Source organism: Chrysochloris asiatica, unplaced genomic scaffold (assembly GCF_000296735.1).
Source record: "Chrysochloris asiatica unplaced genomic scaffold, ChrAsi1.0 scaffold00223, whole genome shotgun sequence".
Taxonomy (NCBI): Eukaryota; Metazoa; Chordata; class Mammalia; order Afrosoricida; family Chrysochloridae; genus Chrysochloris; species Chrysochloris asiatica.
In genome coordinates this window covers 1,635,942-1,653,479 of record NW_006408741.1, presented here as the reverse complement: position 1 = coordinate 1,653,479, position 17,538 = coordinate 1,635,942, and the positions used below count along the sequence as shown (strand labels likewise).

The window sequence follows — 17,538 nt, the reverse complement described above, 5'->3', positions numbered from 1 at the left end:
TGCCCTGTAAACTTTCACTCAATCCACAAAACCTTAAATAAAAAAAAAAAAAAATTTGCCAGGGATTGGGGGCTTTTCCAAGGCAGCCTGACTGCTTCTGTCTGCATCCATGAAGAGCTGCCATTCCAGCCCTGCCTGGTCACCCCCATGTCTCCAGCCCAGTCCCTTTACCCCAGTGGTTCTCAAGTTCAGCTAAGCATTCAATCAAATGGGCGCTTTGGGTCCCATCCCCGGAGATTCTGGGCAGTGGGAGCTTGTAGCGCTCCCCAGTGCGTTTACAGTACAGCCACATTCAAGACCACTGCTTCAAACTGTCAAGTGATTTTTGTTCTAACGCCAGAGACTCAAGAATCTGGAGGTTGGAAAACCACAGAAGAGGGCCATGCTCCAAGAGAAAGCATTTGTAACATGAAAAATGGAAGGATAAAAAACACACAAAGCCCAGTGACAACTAACATGTGCTAAGAAAGCTATTTCTTTTTAAAGAACACTTGGGAGTCCCACTGTAAATTGGTGTGGTCAGAAGGTGTATTTAACATCTTTGTTGTCATTTAAGTGCCATGGAGTCAGTTCTGACTCACAGTATAGGGTTTCTAAGGAGTGACTGGTGGGTTACAATTAGCAGTCCAGTGCTTACCCTACAGAGCTACATCAGGACCATGTTCTTAAATGTTTCACTAAGAATGTCCTCTGGAAACTTAGCATTGCCTGTTCTGCTACAGAGAGGGGCCCATGAAAAGGCCTGCTGGTTGGCAATTGCCAATCACTTTCAGGAAGTTCAACCACAGACTTCCCAGGGGCCACGGTACACCAGGCCTAAGTGCAACAGAAACACCACCGCCCAGCTCAGCAGCAATCTGATAGGACTCCTAACTCCTATAGTGTTAAACACCCTTACCAGTCATTGCTTTAAAAGCTGAATGTCAGGAATTGTGGCATTAAGCCATATTAAAAAGTATGTAATTTAAAGTCACATGGGGATGAACATGTAAAACACATGTCATGACATGTTAGAAACCTGACAGTAAAATATCAGCCCAATGATCTGCTCCCCCTCCAGAATTGATTTTCAGAGAAACTGATCATTAGAAGCTGGAAAGGGTTGTAGGAGGGATAGTTGTATCATGTTAGGTGGAGGTACAATGTTAGTTATTTGGAGGTTGCTGAGTGCCATCAAGTCAGTTCTGACTCATAGTGACCCCGTATAGGGTTTCCTAGGAGCAGCTGGTGAGCCTGAACCACTGACCTTATAGCCCAGTGCATTAAGTTAACCTGCAGTGGAGGTTAGGTGTAGGAAGATGTGTTTGGACAACAAGTTGACAAGAGGTGGACTAAGAAGGCTTTGTGGTTTGACTCGTCTCCAGTAGTCTCACCAATATTATTCTAGGCATTGCTGTGGAGCCATTTTACAGATGTTAATTAAAGCCAATAAACAGTAGCCTTGAAATTTCCTGGATAACATGGGTGGACTTTATCAGTTGGAAGGTGTTGAAAGCAGGGCAGATGTAACCAATGTCACACAATTGGCATAAAAATCATTAAGTGAGAACATAATGCACTGTATTAATTTCACCTAAAAAGCAATGAAACTGAATTAAAAAAAAAAGGGCCAGGGCTGAGAGGTTTTCCCGAGATTCAACTCTCTGTGGAACCCCATCATCGATCTGACTGGCTGCTCTGCAGGTATCAGACTTGCTTCACCAGTTCCCGTAATCACAGAGACCAATTCCTTATAAGAATTCTCTATTTGTCTCCTACTGGCTCTGGTGGCACAGTAGGCTAAATGTTGGGCTGTTACCTGAAGGTTCGGCATTGCAAACAGCTGCATCATTAAAGAAAGAGGCAACAGTTTGCGTTTGCAAACATTTCCCACCCCAGAAACCCTAGGAGCAGTTCTAACCTGCCCTATAAGGTGGCTGAGCTGCAGTCAGTAGCATTCCATTGGTTTGATTCTGCTTCTCTGGATCAGCCTGATACAGAACTAAAGAAATGGACAAGGATGTCCACAAGAGGGCCTCATAGTTGTGCCTATACATTAAGACACAGAAGATGTAAGACTTGATCAAGTTACTTTGGTGGTGGTGGTGGTGTGCCATGGAGTTGGTTCTGACTAATAGTGACCCTGCATAGGGTTTCGGAGGCTGTAAATCTTTACGGGAGCAGAAAGCCTCATTTTTTTTTTTCCCCAAGGAACAGCTGGTAAATTTCCAACTGCTGACCCTGAGGTTAGCAGCCCAATTCATAATCACTATGCTACCAGAGGTACTTTGTTGTTAAGTGCCATTGAGTCAATTCCGACCCATAATGACCCTTTATAGGATTTCCAAGGAACAGATGGTGAGCTTGAACCACTGACTTTGCAGTTCAAATGACTTTGCAGTCTGACACATAAGCCCACAGCACACCAGACCTTCCTAGGGAAAGAAAAATAAACCGGTAATAGCACCAGTTAGCTTCATGTACCCATGTAGTAGTTACAGGCTACTAAGCGTGATGACCCTAAGTCCCCTTATCTCTCACCTCCCCAATGTCACCTTATACTTACGTTCTTTCACTTGCTTCTCCTAGGAACAGAGAACCTGTATTTGGATTTACTAGATTCCTGGAGCCCCTCTGGTTTGGACAATGATAGTCCCCCAAGCCCCTGCCCTTGAGATGAGGATTGCATTGATGTTTTCTTTAAAATAAGATGTCAGAATTGATAGTCATGCTGTTTCCCAGCTTAGATCTTCTGAACTGACCCAGCTTCTGTTGAGAACACCCTCATGCTATCCCTTCCCACCTTTTGCATTACGTGGCCTTCCCAAGGAATCATCCAAAGCTTCTAGTCCACCTGCAATAGTCTGTAAACACTAAATGAACACTTAGTCCACTCAGGACAAGGCACAGCAGTGACTCAGCTATCCCAGACTGTCCCTGTACACACATGCACACAGAGCATTCTTATGAGTTACTGACGCTTTTTTAATTTTGCACATGAAACCACTGGGGATGCTGCCTGCTGACATCTTGGGGATCACACTGGAGTACACGTGGCCCAAAACTTGGTGGGAAGCATGGTGAGAAAGACAATGATTTGGGCCGCTCACATGATTACAGTTAGGGTTTCCCACAGGGTTCCAGATGGTCAAGCTTGGCTTTGGCCGCAGCTCTAATGACACAGTGAGAACATCAGCAGGTTGGGGAAAAGGATGCTAACTACCAGATGCCCTGCTGTACTGGCCTGCCGTCTGAGGCTGCCGACTGCATCAGGAGCAGAGGTCTAATTAGCTGACTGGAGGCTTGCCTGCCCACAACTTAGTTGGCGAAGGGGTTTCTGAACTTCTGGCCGGCAAACTTAGCCTTGCTGCCCAGCTCCTCTTCAATTCTTGGGAAGGATAAAAAAGCAAAGTTAGATCTCAATACAGGCACTTCCCCCACCCATCGATCCGGTCAAAGGCTCAGCCCCATGCCTCTGAGGAATATGAGAATCCAGAGCTTCCCGACTGCCCAGTGTAGCCTCTCACCCACTCAATCTATGTTTTTAAGACACCAGGCATACAAGGGCATTCAGTTCTCTGCATCTCCCAAGTCACCCTACAAGCTATCTGTCCCTCTCCTGTCACATCCCTCAATACTTTGAAGGGCAAATTGGACAAATGTCAGAATTCCTATTTCTTTGAATATAAAATGAGTAACACTTTTTTTTTTTTGTAAACATTTAAAAGAGGAAAGGGCAACCCAGTTTCATGAAGAAAGTAGAAAGTTGGCAATAAAAAGTACTGAACAGGGTAACCCTGACTATTTGTCCTTGGACAAGTTTCTTCATGTCTGACCATTGGTTTCCTTATCCATAAAACAAAGGTGTTGAATTGGATCAGTGGAGTCCCGGTGTGGCACTGTGGGTTAATGCACTGGATTGCAAAGCCAGTTTGAACCACAAGATTGTTGGTTCAAATTCACCAGCTGCTCCTTGTTAACACTATACAGGGTCACTATGGGTCAGAACTGACCCCATGGCACTTAACAATAAATTGGATCACCAGTTGTTATGTGCCATGCGGTCAGTTCTGACTCATAGTGACCCTGTATAGGGTTTCAGAGGAACAGCTGGTGGGTTTGAACTGCCGGCCTTGTGAATCGCAATCTAGTGCTATGCCCACAGCACCACACCAAGAGTCCTAGATCACCAGTAAGATACTCTGTTTAGGTTTAAAGCTCTCTCTCACCACAGAATGGCAGCAGAGTACAGAGCTCCAGTCACAGGAACCAAGGAAATGGGATGAGACTGTCAGATGCCACAAGAAAGGATCTGTGTTTAACTCTTACCTCAACCTACAACTGCTCAGGCTCCCTCATGTGTGCTTGTTCCCCAGTGCTACAGCCAGGAGTCTACAAGGAGAGTGGGCCCCACACTCGGGGCACCCTGCTGAGCCATAGCCCCAAAGTTATAAAGCGTCATCTCTTTACCTGAGGATCTGGTTGTACTTGGCCAAGCGCTCAGATCGGCATGGTGCACCAGTCTTGATCTGGAAGGAGAAAACAGGGTCCCTCATGATTGTGTGTGGTTAGATATGGAATCTTTATGGGTGTTCTGGGTCAGGGGAGGGGCCATGGCAGATGACAACCTCTTAAGGAGGACCGGAGGCTAACAACTGAAGGGGCCAGAGAGGAAGTCTGTGCAATGCCCACTTCTGAGGAGCTTCATCAGGAAGTTTTAGGGTCTTCCCAGAATACGGAGACGAAAAGAATGTCTTTTTCCCATGTAGTCCTTTACCTGTCCAGTGCAGAGCCCCACAACCAGGTCGGCAATGAAAGTATCCTCAGTCTCTCCAGAACGATGAGACACCATGACGCCCCACCCATTGGACTGGGCCAGTTTGCACCTAGACACGCCAGAAGAAAACCCAGATGGCATGACTCTGTTTGCTCTTTGACCAACAAGTGTAACATGGTCAGTAATGTGAAGACGTTCCTGCTGGGATTCACTCAGCCCTGAGACCTTAGTCCTCTAGATGTGTTTTAGGACCAGGTTCAGCCTCCCTAGCTGGGGAGAGACCAGTCTCCTCTGACAGCCTCCCACAGCGCCATTCACTGAATACCGTTCTCTATGTGAACTGAAGCATGGGCACTGATCCCCTCCCAATTCAATCACCCTTGGCTAGGGCTTATTTTAGAAGCCACTGAGAGTTCAGGTAGGAACCCTGCTACTTCCAGGGCACCCTACACTTCGGTCAGCAGGACTCCAACCCCAGGAAAACCTTGTTCTTTGTGAAGCAGCATTCCTGAGGGCACTTACGCCTGAAGAGACTCAGTCACAGAGCCAATCTGGTTCACTTTGAGCAGGAGGCAGTTGCATGACTTCCCGCTCACGGCCTTGGCAATTCGCTTTGGGTTGGTCACTGTGAGATCGTCCCCTACCACCTGGATCCCTGAAGTGGAGGTGAACTTCGTCCAAGCATCCCAGTCATCCTGGTCAAAGGGGTCCTCGATGGACACCACTGAGGAAAGGAGACACGTCCCATCAGCGTGCGACCCTCCAGGAGTGCAGGGCCCCAACACCCACGCTGCCACCTACAATCAGTATCATCTTCCTACTCATCTCCTGGAAACCTTTCCCTACCAGCTTGCTCCTGCTGCTGGTTACAAGTTACCCACAATCCTGGGACCCTAAGTTTTCAAAACAGGGTTACTTACCTGTCCAGGATGGTTTGAATATATTGCTACAAAGAAGAGTCAGACTTCTAAACGTCAAGACCTTGAGTCTTTGCTCAACCTTGAGCAAGTTACTACTGTAGTGGTTAAACACAGGAACTCTGGCATCAGACTTCCTGGCCTGAAATCTTACTCCACACATTTGCTGTGCACCCTTGGCTAGTTATTGAAGTGCTCTGTACCTCATCTTACATCTCCTATCAAGTGATGGTTCTTGTGATTCTCAAGGCTCAGTTCCCTCCCCTGGAAGATGGAACTACGATGACACCTGCTCTGTGGTGGCTTGAAGACGACAGAATAACCACACTGTCAGTAACCTATCAAATGACAACACGGAACTGCCATGGGAAGCGCAATCCTGACTCCTCTGCTGCACCTAGAGCCTGGGTGAGACCATGCAGGTACCGTGTGCACCATCACTGGAGGAGCCCCAGCAGCCCCCCAACCAGATGCTTCAGTGACACAGCTGAGTCAGTGGCTGGAACACTCACCTGGGTAGTCCTTGATGAAAGACTTGTACAGGTCTGCCAGCTGGTCAGGTGAGATGTACCTGCTGGGGTCATCAGGAGACTTGAAGTCCAAGTCATACTTTCCAGACCGGAAGAACTCTGAGGCAGCTACATCCATGCCGATCACCACCTTGTCAGTGTAACCAGCTTTTCCAATTGCATTCTTAAGCAGCTCCAGGGCTGGAAAGGGATGGGGCCACACGTTTAGAAAGCAGGCAGGCAGGCAGACAGAGATCAACTTTCCATGTAGCAGCTTCCAAATGGGCACCATAGCAGCAGGAAGAGTGAGAGACCCCAACCATCAGAGTTTGGAATCACCCTGTTACTGGAGATGCTCTGGGGCAAGAAACTATTAGTCATGGTCCCCAATGCATCAACAAGTGGAGGATTCAGTATCAAGTCTTTCTCACTGACCAAATGGTCCCAAATTTAGACCCCAGGATGAGCTGCACTGGCCAAGATACAGTTTCAGTGACCAGCTGAGATCAGCTGTCTGCAGGAACAGGCCTTAAATGGCTGAGGCTAGAAGCCAAGAGCAAGCCCGTGGAAGGAGCTCTGGACAGAAAGGGCTCGCCTTACTGGTAACCACCAGAGGTCTCCAAGCTACTGGGTTAAGCCAGGCCAAAGTAAGAAATGGCTGAATAGCAGTAATTTCACATGACTAAACCTAAGAGTAGAATGGAGATTTACTTTTAACTCTCCACCAAAGGCATCAAAGCAAAAGGCAAAATGAACAAAAGCTTGAGTAAGCACTGGTTACACAGTGGGTTAAAGTGGTAGGCTACTATCTGCAAGGTTGGAGGTTCAAACCCAACAGCCGCTCCATAGGAGAAATAGAGTCTGAGGAGCAGCTGATGTGTTTGAAAGCCTCTGACCTTGTGGTTGACAGTCCGGTGCTTATCCTATACTGCCACACCAGGAGGATAAGGATTTACAGCCTTGAAAACTCACTGTAGTAGTTCTACTCTGTCCTATGGGGTCACTAGGAGTTGGGATCAACAGTGGGTAGGCGGTTTGCCACTGACCACAACTCAACATCGCCAACCATTTCCAGTTCCAAGATGGAGTAGGAATGTTTGGAGGAATTGCCTCTCACCATTTATAGGAAAAATTCCTTGTTATTTTTTATCAAAAATGAACTGCTATCCCTCACTTCCCTTGCCACAACAACTCTGTGTGCAGTCTAGCACTGCCCCACTCAATAACCAAGACAAGTTGGAAAAACTGCTGTGCCTAGAGCAGGGGGACTCCCCATGGAGCCATTACCTTCTTTGTTCTCCAGGATATTAGGGGCAAACCCGCCTTCATCCCCCACGTTGGTAGCATCCTTTCCATATTTCTCCTTGATGACATTCTTCAGGTTGTGGTAAACCTCGGCTCCGATGCGCATGGCTTCCTTGAAGTTTGATGCTCCGACTGGGAGGATCATGAACTCCTGCATGGCTAGCTTATTGCCAGCATGAGAGCCACCGTTGATCACGTTGAAAGCCTGGGGACAAACAGAAGAGAAGGTCTAGCATCAAGACTCCATGAACAGCAAGCCCCTCATGCCAGGTTACACAGCTCGAAGGTGAGTCTAACACTCGATCTTCAGAAGAGCTTTGTGAGGTCAGTAGGGAGAAGACTCCCCAGATCTCTCACCATGTCCCAAGTGTGTACTGTTCCGAGCACTTGCAACCATGTCACAGCTAATGCTGCGCCCAACCCAACGAGTTAAGTGAGCCCGTTATCCTCAGCACAAACAGGCCCTGAGTCACCTGCTCTATGCCACTTGTAGCATGTAGCAGAGGGGCAGCTGATGCTGGGAAGGCACAGGTGGGAGAGATCAGGATATAGGAGGTCTTGGGGCCCAGCCGCCTCCTAAATAACACCCTCAACGCCCCACCTGGAAAATTCAAATACACAACTCACGGGCACTGGCAGGATGACTTCAGAATTGCCAGCCAAGTCAGCAATGTGCCGGTACAGGGGGACCCCCTTCTCAACAGCTCCAGCCTTGCAGACAGCAAGGGACACACCCAGAATGGCATTGGCCCCAAATTTCGCTACAACAGAACAGAGTCATTTAAATGACAGTATTTTGCACGCACCCACCTTTCTCTGGCTGGCCTTGGCCCTTTAGGGCTACTCGTTGCGCTGCACTATGGACTGCATTCTGACCCTTTCTCTTCCTCACTTCCTGAGTGTCCAAGTGAGTTAGAACTGACTCGACGGCACTCATCATATCTTAATTGTTCAAGTTAGAGAAGTAAACAGCATTTCATGTAGTGGGTACCCAGCCTGGTTCTTCCTCACCTATTTCCCCCAACACTAAGAGAAGGCCCTTTTTTTTGGTGAATGGAACTACAGTAAATTCCAGAAATTGCTTGATCATTAAGGGCAAACCTGTGACTAAGCCTGGCTCTGCTACTGTCATCTGGCAATGCTCCTGATATTTAACATGTGATGTATTCAGGGGGGACAGAGAAGTGGGGAGAGACTGTGCACTGTCACTCAGCTCATGCCCTCCTCCTGGAAGACTTCCCTCTCAGGGCACTCACACTTGTTCTCAGTTCCGTCCATCTCTATCATCAGTTTATCGATTTTCTCCTGTTCCACAACGTTCAGCTTCTACAAGGCATGAGAGAGAATTAGCTTCTTGGAAGGGATTCAGGACCACCCTATTTGCACTCCCATCGCTTAGTTCATAAACCCTGATGAGCTGTACAAAGTCATCATCAGCTCCAGGTTATACAGTGGTGTCACAGGGAGACATGAAATTGCGTTTTGCCTGTGCTAAAGGGGGTTAGGCATCACGCTAAGCATGAGGGTGCCATCAATGAACTGCACAGGATGATACAAGACACTGTCTCTATGCCACATAGGAGGTGACATTCATCTGAGAGTCTACAACAAAGCATGGTTCATATGCTATATAAAGTACTTCTATCCAGTACAACATTTTAATGCAAATTATGCATGCATCATGTTTTACAAACTGGGCACCTAATGTGCAGGCACACTGTTTATGTGGGTGTGTTATATGCAAAAACCAGAGCAAAATAACTCTAGGGGCAATAAACAAAAAATGTACCATTCACTAGTATTCGTTCAAGGGTGTTGTGCCCTTTCATCACCACATACCACCCCTCTGGGCTCTCTCCAGCCACTGCACCTCTCCTCTCATGGGAGATGAGTTTTCCAAGTATTCAAAAATCTTTAAGCAAGATGTCTGATGACTGAGCAAACGGAGTATTTCTGGTGAGGTCAAAATGATCAAACAGGTTCTCTTTGAAATCTCAAGGTAATTTTTTCTAGAAAGTTATCATTACTTTAAAAACTGTATAGTTGAATTATATAACTATTAATTGTAATATTTTGTTGTTGTTGTGAAGTGCTGTCGAGTCGGTTCCGACCCATAGCGACCATTTACTTACATAAAAATGGAAACATGAAAGGAAAACCATCCACACCTCCCCCTCCACGCCATATGAGCAGTTTGGAGTCCTCTGCTTTTGACAGACTCACAAACAGATGGCTTCACAGGCAATCCTCACGAGCAGTTCAGTTGAATGTTTCCCCCAAGGGGAAAAAGCCAACACAAGCCCTACTCGTGACGCTTGTCATGCCATGTGAGGGTGCGGAGGGTAACACGGGAGGCTGGGGCTGATGGTGTACACTGTGGCAGTAATGAGGAATTAGTCTGGGGACTAACTGGGCAGGGATCAATTACAGAGCACCGCAAAGGCCAGGAGAAAACAAATAAACCAGGAGAGAGATAGCTAATAAGGATCCATTTGCTTTTGGTTACAGGATAACTCCTAGGAGGCAGAGGGATTAGACTCTGACTAGAGAGCGGCTCTTGACGGGGGTTCTCAGACTGCTCCCTTCTCAGGAAATATCATAGGCTCTAGGGTAATCTAGCCCTACTTCAATACAGCAGCCCCACTTTGATCGCTTTAGTATACTAAGGTTCCAAGTAAGATTACTTATAAGAAAACAGTTAAAATATTGTGGTGGTTGGTGGTGTGCCACACACCAAGTCAGTTCTGACCTGGCAGGGACCCTATATAGGGTTTTCCTAGACTATAACTCTTTATGGGAGCAGAAAGTTTCATCTTTCTCCCACAGAATGACTGGTAGATCCAAACTACTAACCATGCAGCTCGTCATACACTACACTACCAGGGCTCCTTCAAAAATATAGTTATCTATTTCATGAAAAAAAAAAAAAAAAAAAAAACTGTTATTGTGAACTGAGTAATAGTTTACATGGGAGAACATTGGTTTAAAACTTCATTTCACAAAAGTCCAGACAGTTTCAGGAATCATCAGGTCTCTAAGACAGTGTCCTGCTCCTCTGATCCAATTCCATGCATGGTTAGATGGGGATGCACAGGTTGGGGGTGGGTTAGAAAAGGCTAGATTATTCTCATGCACTTGGACAGGGAATCCAATTGGCTCCTTTAGCTCTCAGAGTAAGCTCTTCAATAAACAGGAAGCCCACTGACCTGGGAAACGCTCTAATAGCATTAATATACATTAGTTATCAGAAGGCAGGCTCCTACCTTGCTAACCAGGGCAGGCGCAATAGTTTTATTGATGTGCTCAACAGCCTTTGAGACACCTAGAAGGAATAATCACATCAAATTACTGTCATTAATTATAAAACAGGCTTGAGCAACATTGCTGGAGAAAACCATTGAAGATGTTAACCCAAATATTCAGAAGCCACCAGAAGACCTTTAATGGCACCTCCTTAAAGTTCCCATTTCCCTCTCCTCCCCCCCTAGAATCAGAGGACTTTCTGGCCCAGTCTGAGTGCTCTGACCTAGGACCCCAAAGGGTTAGAGCCAAACACAGAGCAACCACCTCAGAATGTCTGAAGGAAGTTAGTTTGCAAGGCCATGCACTGGAGACACCAGCTGCAAAAAGACGGGAAGGACGCCCATGTATTACCTGGGTGCACAAGGCTGGCGCCAGGAACTCATTAATATACTTAACAGGTCTGGAGACACCTGACCAGTAGAGATTGACAGAGAAGGAAAAAAGAAAAACTCAGAAGGGAACAGGTTATGAAAGACTCTGAGTGAGAGAAAGAGAAGACACAGGAAGGCAGGGGAGAATGACTTTCTCTCTTGGTAGATATGGATTTCAAGCACGTATAATAATAAAAGCACAGCACTCCTCTGCTTTAGACAAAGACCCATGGAGGCTATAAGCAATGGCATGGACGGGAAAACACTATGTAGTCCTCACAGTGGGACAAAGTACCATTTTACACAGGCTTCCCACAAAGATGGAAACTCTAGCCCCAAAATATTATTTCTCAGCCCCCACACCATGTGAGCTGTTTTAGACTTTCTCTTCACCACCGCCCCCAATCATGAAATTATAATACCAGATATTGGTACCTCTGGAGAGCCATGCCATGTAATTTCTGTGGAAAATGCAGGTTTCTGTGCTACTTTCCTGTCATTTAGCCACACAGTCTGTCTATAGGTGACAGTTAAAAATCCACCAAGTCACTAGGAACTAGCCCATCAGTCGTTGACTTTGCTACAAAGTAGTGCTTCTGTGATTCAGTCAACTCATCAAATTAAACTGACCTATTGGTTAGTCATCAAAGAGGGTACCTTATTACTAAGCCTTCCTTAACCACTTCCATTTTATGACACTAGGTCCTTGCAGGGAGGTCTCAAACCCTCTGGAGAGGAAGGGAGGCTTGTTTCTCTCTTCAGTATCAGACAGCAGAGGCCTTCTTCTCACCCTTGGGTTCTCTGGCCTAACCATGAAGGACACTGAGGACAGTTGCAATGGGAACTCTCATGGAAGACCTTGGCCTTGAGATCATAAACTGTGGAAAGGCTAAGAGGGAGCCGAAGCTGCACTGTTGCCATCCTCCACTGAGGTGGCCGTGGTCCCCACTCTTACCTTTCCCCAGATAGCGGGTCTTATCATTGTCCCGGAGCTCCAGGGCCTCATAGATACCAGTAGAGGCACCACTGGGCACAGCAGCTCTGAAGAGACCTGGAAGTTGAAGAAGAAACAGTCAGAGCATCCGCCCAGTTCCTCTCCCACTCACAGATGGCATTGGTTCTTTACTTCCTTCTACCATCTGCACTTCACATTTCCACAATCCTGCGCTGCTGTGTTTCTCGGGTTTAATGGAAATGCTCCAGAGCAGGGCTTCTCAAACTCCCAAATGTGAACAAATCACCTAAGAGTGATCTGAGAGTTTGCACTGGCACTGGATGGCCTGGAGTTGCTGACCAGGGAGAGACAGTGTGAGCGTCTTCTGTGATCTTAAACTTAAGATGTTCTAGTTGCTGTTGCTGTTAGGTGCCGCTGAGTCAGGGTTTAGACAGGGTTTCTGTGAGCAGCTGGTGAGTTTGAATCACGGACCTTGTGGTCGAGTCCTTATTCTACAGCTCTAGTAGCTACATTTTTTAAAAGTAAAACGACTCTATTTTGTTTACTCCGTTATACCTCAAACATTTCAACATGCAGATGATGAAACTATTATGTTATTCCTTACATTCTATTTTTCATATCAAGGCTTCAAAATCTAGTGTATATTACTCAAGGACAAAGTTCAGAAGGGCTGGTAAAGAAGAAGGAATGGACACAGGAAACACAATGAGGAAGTGGTGTAAGTGATGTTCCATTGTGGGGACTGCGAGTAATGATATAACACAGAGGTCTATGAAGTGTTCAGTGGAGCGCTGATCTGCTCTGTAAACCTTCAGTGGACTCAAACAAAGTTTCAAAATGAAAAGAACACCCAGTATGTATCCTGGAAGTGCTGGCTCCACTGCGCATGGAAGAACCGTGGCAGCTGGTCTGTTTCTAGGATAGTGGTAAATGCTATTTTTGGGGTTCTCTGAACAGGAGGAACCCTGAAAACAGATGGCTTTGGAGGGTGGGTAGATAAAGGCAGTAAAAGGTATAAAGTTTAAGAAATTGTTCTTAAGTGCTGTTGAGTTGTTTCTGACTCATAGTGACTCTGTATAGGGTTCCCGAGGAGTGGCTGTGAGTTTGAACTGTTGACCTTGCAGTTAGCAGTCCGTTGCTTATCCTACAGCACCACACCAGGGCTCCCTTCATAACACTGCTGTTGTTGCTAAGTGCTGTGGAATTGGTTCCGACTCATAGCAACCCTGTATAGGGTTTCCAAGGAGAGGCTGGTGAGCTTGAACTGTCGACCTGCAGTTCAAACTGATCTTGCAGTCCTGTGCATTAACACAAAGCACCACTCCAGGACGCCTTAATATCATTAGGACACAATTAAGCACTGGATCATGCAGAAACACTGTGGCCTGTAAAAATGGCAAACCTTGGAGAAGGCAGAGCAGCCTGTGCAGAGTAAAGTATTGCAGATGTCAGGTTACAGAGGAGACAGCCGAGGGAACAACCAGGAAGCAGTAGGCAACCACTGGCACCTACTTTCAAGGCTGAGGAACTGCCCAGTGGAGGCGTGTGAAAACTGATGAGCAGCAGGGATGTGGAGGCAAATGAACAAAGAGGGAAAAAAAAGCAACCAGATAGGGTAACCAAACAACTTGTTAAGTCGCCTGGGTTGCTTGCATGACTGACACATATTCTTCTTGGGACATGTACTGCCTGCTTATGTATCCATCAGGCACCAGGCCAGTGAGGAAAGGCTCTTGACAAATACACCTTTATGGTTTTTATTTAAAAAAAAAAAAAAATGATGAGCAATGAGTGACAATTCTATTTCAATTTCCAAAAACATTAATTTTGGTCATTCCAAAGCGCTTTAAAAGACACCAAATCACAGTCTTCTATGTCTTCTAATGAGTTTTGTCTTTTTTTCCTTGCTTGTCTAAAGTCCATTCATTTCCGAGTGGAAAGTTTCACCCCGACTAAGCAGGTAGTTTCTCTACATGAAGGAAAACAGTTCCCCTGAGGACCTGTGGCATGAGTCACAGAGCACATGCTCAGAAGAAACCATGCAGTGTGTGATCCAAGGCAGGGCAGCATGGAAGCTTCTAGACTCAGAATGCGCTTTTTTCTGTGGGCTGGGTGGGGAAGGCTGGCGACCATGTGACTCAGACCGTGACTCAGTCCTGATTGGCAGGTCTCAGTGAGCTCAGACACCACTGGGTGAGTCTGTTCCTTCCCAACCTCTCCCTCCCCATTACAGAACAGCCAAGGCACTGTGGGAGAGCAAACAGGCCTACAGAGGGGCTGAATTGTCTTCTGAAAGGAAAAAAGTTCTTTTTTACACATGGCAACATAGGAGGACTTATCCGGCCCCGCCACCACACACAACGCCCCCCTTGAGTTGATTCTGAATCACAGTGACACTAAAGGACAGAGCAGAACTGCCCTGCAGAGTTTCTAAGACTGTAACCTTTCTTCCTCAGAGTGCCTGGTAGGTTTGAACAGTCAACCTCTGGGTTAGCAGCAGAGCACTTAGCCACTGTGTCACCAGGGCTCCTTTGTAGTTGTTGTTGTTATGTGCCATCGAGTCGGTTCTGACTCATAGAGACCCTGCACAAGGTTTCCGAGGCTGTAAATCTTTATGGGAGCAGACTGCCTCATCTTTCTCCCGTGGAACAGCTTGGTGCTTTTGAACTGTTGACCCTGAGGTTAACAGCCCAATTTGCAACCACTACGCTACCAGAGCTCCTTAGGGGGACTTAAATAAGAACCTCTGGGTTTTCTCTATACCCCAAAGCAAAAACTGTCCCCATCTTTGGTTTAAGAGTGATTTCTGGAAAGGAAGTCAAGCATGCCATATTTACACTTGCTTGCCATCCCCGAATCTCTTTTCTTATCAAGAGAGGACGACCATTCCATCTTACCACACTTGTTCACTGCAAGCAGAGATGCAAAACTAGCGATAGGACCCTGCAGAGACAAGGACCTACACCCTTCACTGACCTAGGAACCCACATGCCACCCAGGAATAGAACTCCCAGAGCCTTACAACCAGCTCTACAAGTCTGAAATCATGACATACTGGTGCATACAAGAAAGAAAGGCTTCCTCACCTGACGCTGTCTGCTTAAGGTGCTGTCGTTTCAAGATTTTCATAATGTAGCACAATGCAAAGAACCACAGACACCAAGTGGCACCTACCTTTTGCAGTATAAAGATCAACCTCAACAGTGGGGTTTCCACGGGAGTCAAAAATCTCTCTGGCATGAATCTTGAGAATGGACATGGTGACTTTCTGTAAAAGAAACAGAATCGACGTTTTTCACAGACCAGAATTCGTCCATTTCTCATTTATTCAAGGCATCATCTTCAAGGCTTCCTGGATGAGACAACAGCTGCATTTGGGGTGTGGGAAAGCCTACTGGAAAGCAGTGGGAATTGCTCCAAAAATGCTAGGGTGCCCCCAGCTTTGGCAGGCTCAATATCCAGCAGTTCAGGTCTTGTCCTGTATGCAGCACAAAGCAAGCCAGAAAAGACAGCTGAAGAGTTTGAAGCTGGTTATTGTCGACAGTTAACAATAGGGTTGGCATGGGAATGGCAGGGTCAGGTCAAGACAAGACGAAAGGAAGAGTGGACATGATGCTCACAAAAACAGTCATCTAGGACACTGCCCCCTCCCCCCCCTCCACATCACCCTCACCCCCAGTCCCCAAAGGTGGGAGCGCAGGAGGAAAACCAGGCTTAAGATTGGAACAGTGAAGCAAATTTGGGGGCATAATTAATTAAGCGTTCAACGTAGTAGTTGAATGTTCGACTGCTACTCAGAAATGTTGTTTGGAGTTCAGGATGAAGAGTTCCTTGGTCTGTGCTCTGGTGATCTTTGCTATTGCTACTTTGTGGGCCTTTGAAAGTTCACAGTATTTGGGTCTTCAGACAGCACACATTATTAATGAAACCTACTTCGTATTTCTCTCCAAGGAGAAATAAACTCAATTCTGAAATGTTAAGATTTGTAAACAGAAGAAAAGATTCTATTTCACTAGGATATTCCAAAGCAAGAGGCTTCCTCTGAAAATATACCTTAACACCCACCCCCCAATCAAAAGGAACTGCATTTACAGATAGCAATAGCAAGTCTACAAACAAAGCCTCCTTCTTTCATCCTCAGAGGTTTCCTAAGAACAAACTAATTCAATAACTGACTGGGATGAGAAGACATGAATTAGTATTCAGAAACCATTATCTAGCTGGGCTTCCCTCCAACATCTTAAGACTCTGGAATGTTCTGAAGCAGCAACAGGCATATTTTTTTTTTTTAAAGTTTCAAATAAGATGCTGAAGTCGCTTCTGTTAACAATGAAGTTTTATTCATTAGTCAATTAACAAGTACCTAGTTTTTACATACAACCTTCCAATGGCAAGTTGGTTTAATTATCTTTTTGAATTTTAATCAGCTTTGAGGAATACTTTACATACAGTTAAGAGGTACTCATTTTAAATATGTGATTTGGTGAGTTTCGACAAATTCTACTGCCGTGTAACGTTTCCATCACCCTGAAGAAGTTTCCTCATTTGGTTTACAGTCAGCCTCACCTCCCGCTTCCTTTCGCAGGCAACTGCGGCTTCGTCATTGTAGATTATAAACACACACATCTTTAGTATAGTATTTGCAACATACAGTTTTAAGATGTAATTTTAGTGCCAAGGTAATTAAGTAATTTCAGAATGTGCATATAAAATGTAATACCTTTATATTTATTGAAAAGCCTTTCTCCGAAGTAATTAAAAGTTCAGGGCACAGGAGCCTGCCCAAGATCTCTTTTATCTGGACTGAACCCTGTACCATGGGCAGAATGGGCAGTCAGGACCCAAGGTGCCGGGAGCAAGTCAACCAAGGGACCAAACCTCCGGAGAGTCAAGACCACAGGGCGGAGGCAACAGAAAAATTAATTCCTTTTACTCCACCTCAAGTCCCCCTCCCCCCCCCTCCCAGTAAGCAGGGGAGCTGGGCACAGTTCTTGCTTGACTAGGGCGAGGTGGCCTGGAGTTTCCCAATTATCCATTGGCTCTGCTGCAATTTCTTCAAAAATAAGCACCTTCATGAAACGATAAAAAACCATTGCTTCTCCGCCCTCCCCCCGCCCCCAGAGGATGAGCGGGACTGATGCTGCGCGGCAGGCTCTGAGCCACCAGTAGGACGCAGGGGCTACAGTGGGGGAGGGGGAGCTACTGCTTCCTGGGCCTCTTTTTTTTTCCCCTTCCCTGCCCCGTCCTCCATTTTAGGTAGGGCCTGGCTTTAGTTTTCACCGGGAGTTAGTCTGTATCCCTCCCCAGAAATCTTTTCCTTGGCTACTGATGGAGAGGTACGTTTCACTCAGGACGCCAGCTGTCATAGATGGCTTGCGTGTTCTATTCCTGGCTCTCTCCGAGTAGTTATCTGGCTCTATGG

At 46.3% G+C, this 17,538-nt stretch overlaps 1 protein-coding gene across 1 annotated transcript; it reads right to left on the bottom strand.

Moving 5' to 3' along the window:
• Positions 1-3,297: 3,297 nt before the first annotated feature.
• Positions 3,298-15,378, bottom strand: ENO1 (enolase 1, (alpha)). The gene is made up of 11 exons (XM_006873097.1): positions 15,291-15,378; positions 12,117-12,212; positions 10,751-10,809; positions 8,744-8,813; positions 8,115-8,248; positions 7,470-7,692; positions 6,186-6,383; positions 5,279-5,480; positions 4,757-4,865; positions 4,450-4,508; positions 3,298-3,367 (listed from the first exon to the last, which is right to left on the bottom strand). The coding sequence occupies exons 1-11, from the start codon at positions 15,373-15,375 to the stop codon at positions 3,298-3,300; spliced, it is 1,305 nt and encodes a 434-aa protein (XP_006873159.1). The 5' UTR covers positions 15,376-15,378.
• Between the last annotated feature and the right edge of the window lie 2,160 nt (positions 15,379-17,538).

Bases quoted from the DNA above. Each gene is read 5' to 3' on its own strand.
- ENO1 (XM_006873097.1), bottom strand. From the start codon at position 15,375: ATGTCCATTCTCAAGATTCATGCCAGAGAGATTTTTGACTCCCGTGGA. The intron at 7,693-8,114 runs GTGAGTTGTGTA...GTTTGTCCCCAG, and splicing joins AAGTCATCCTGCCAGTGCCC to GCTTTCAACGTGATCAACGG. The intron at 4,866-5,278 runs GTAAGTGCCCTC...TGGCGTGTCTAG, and splicing joins GTGACTGAGTCTCTTCAGGC to GTGCAAACTGGCCCAGTCCA.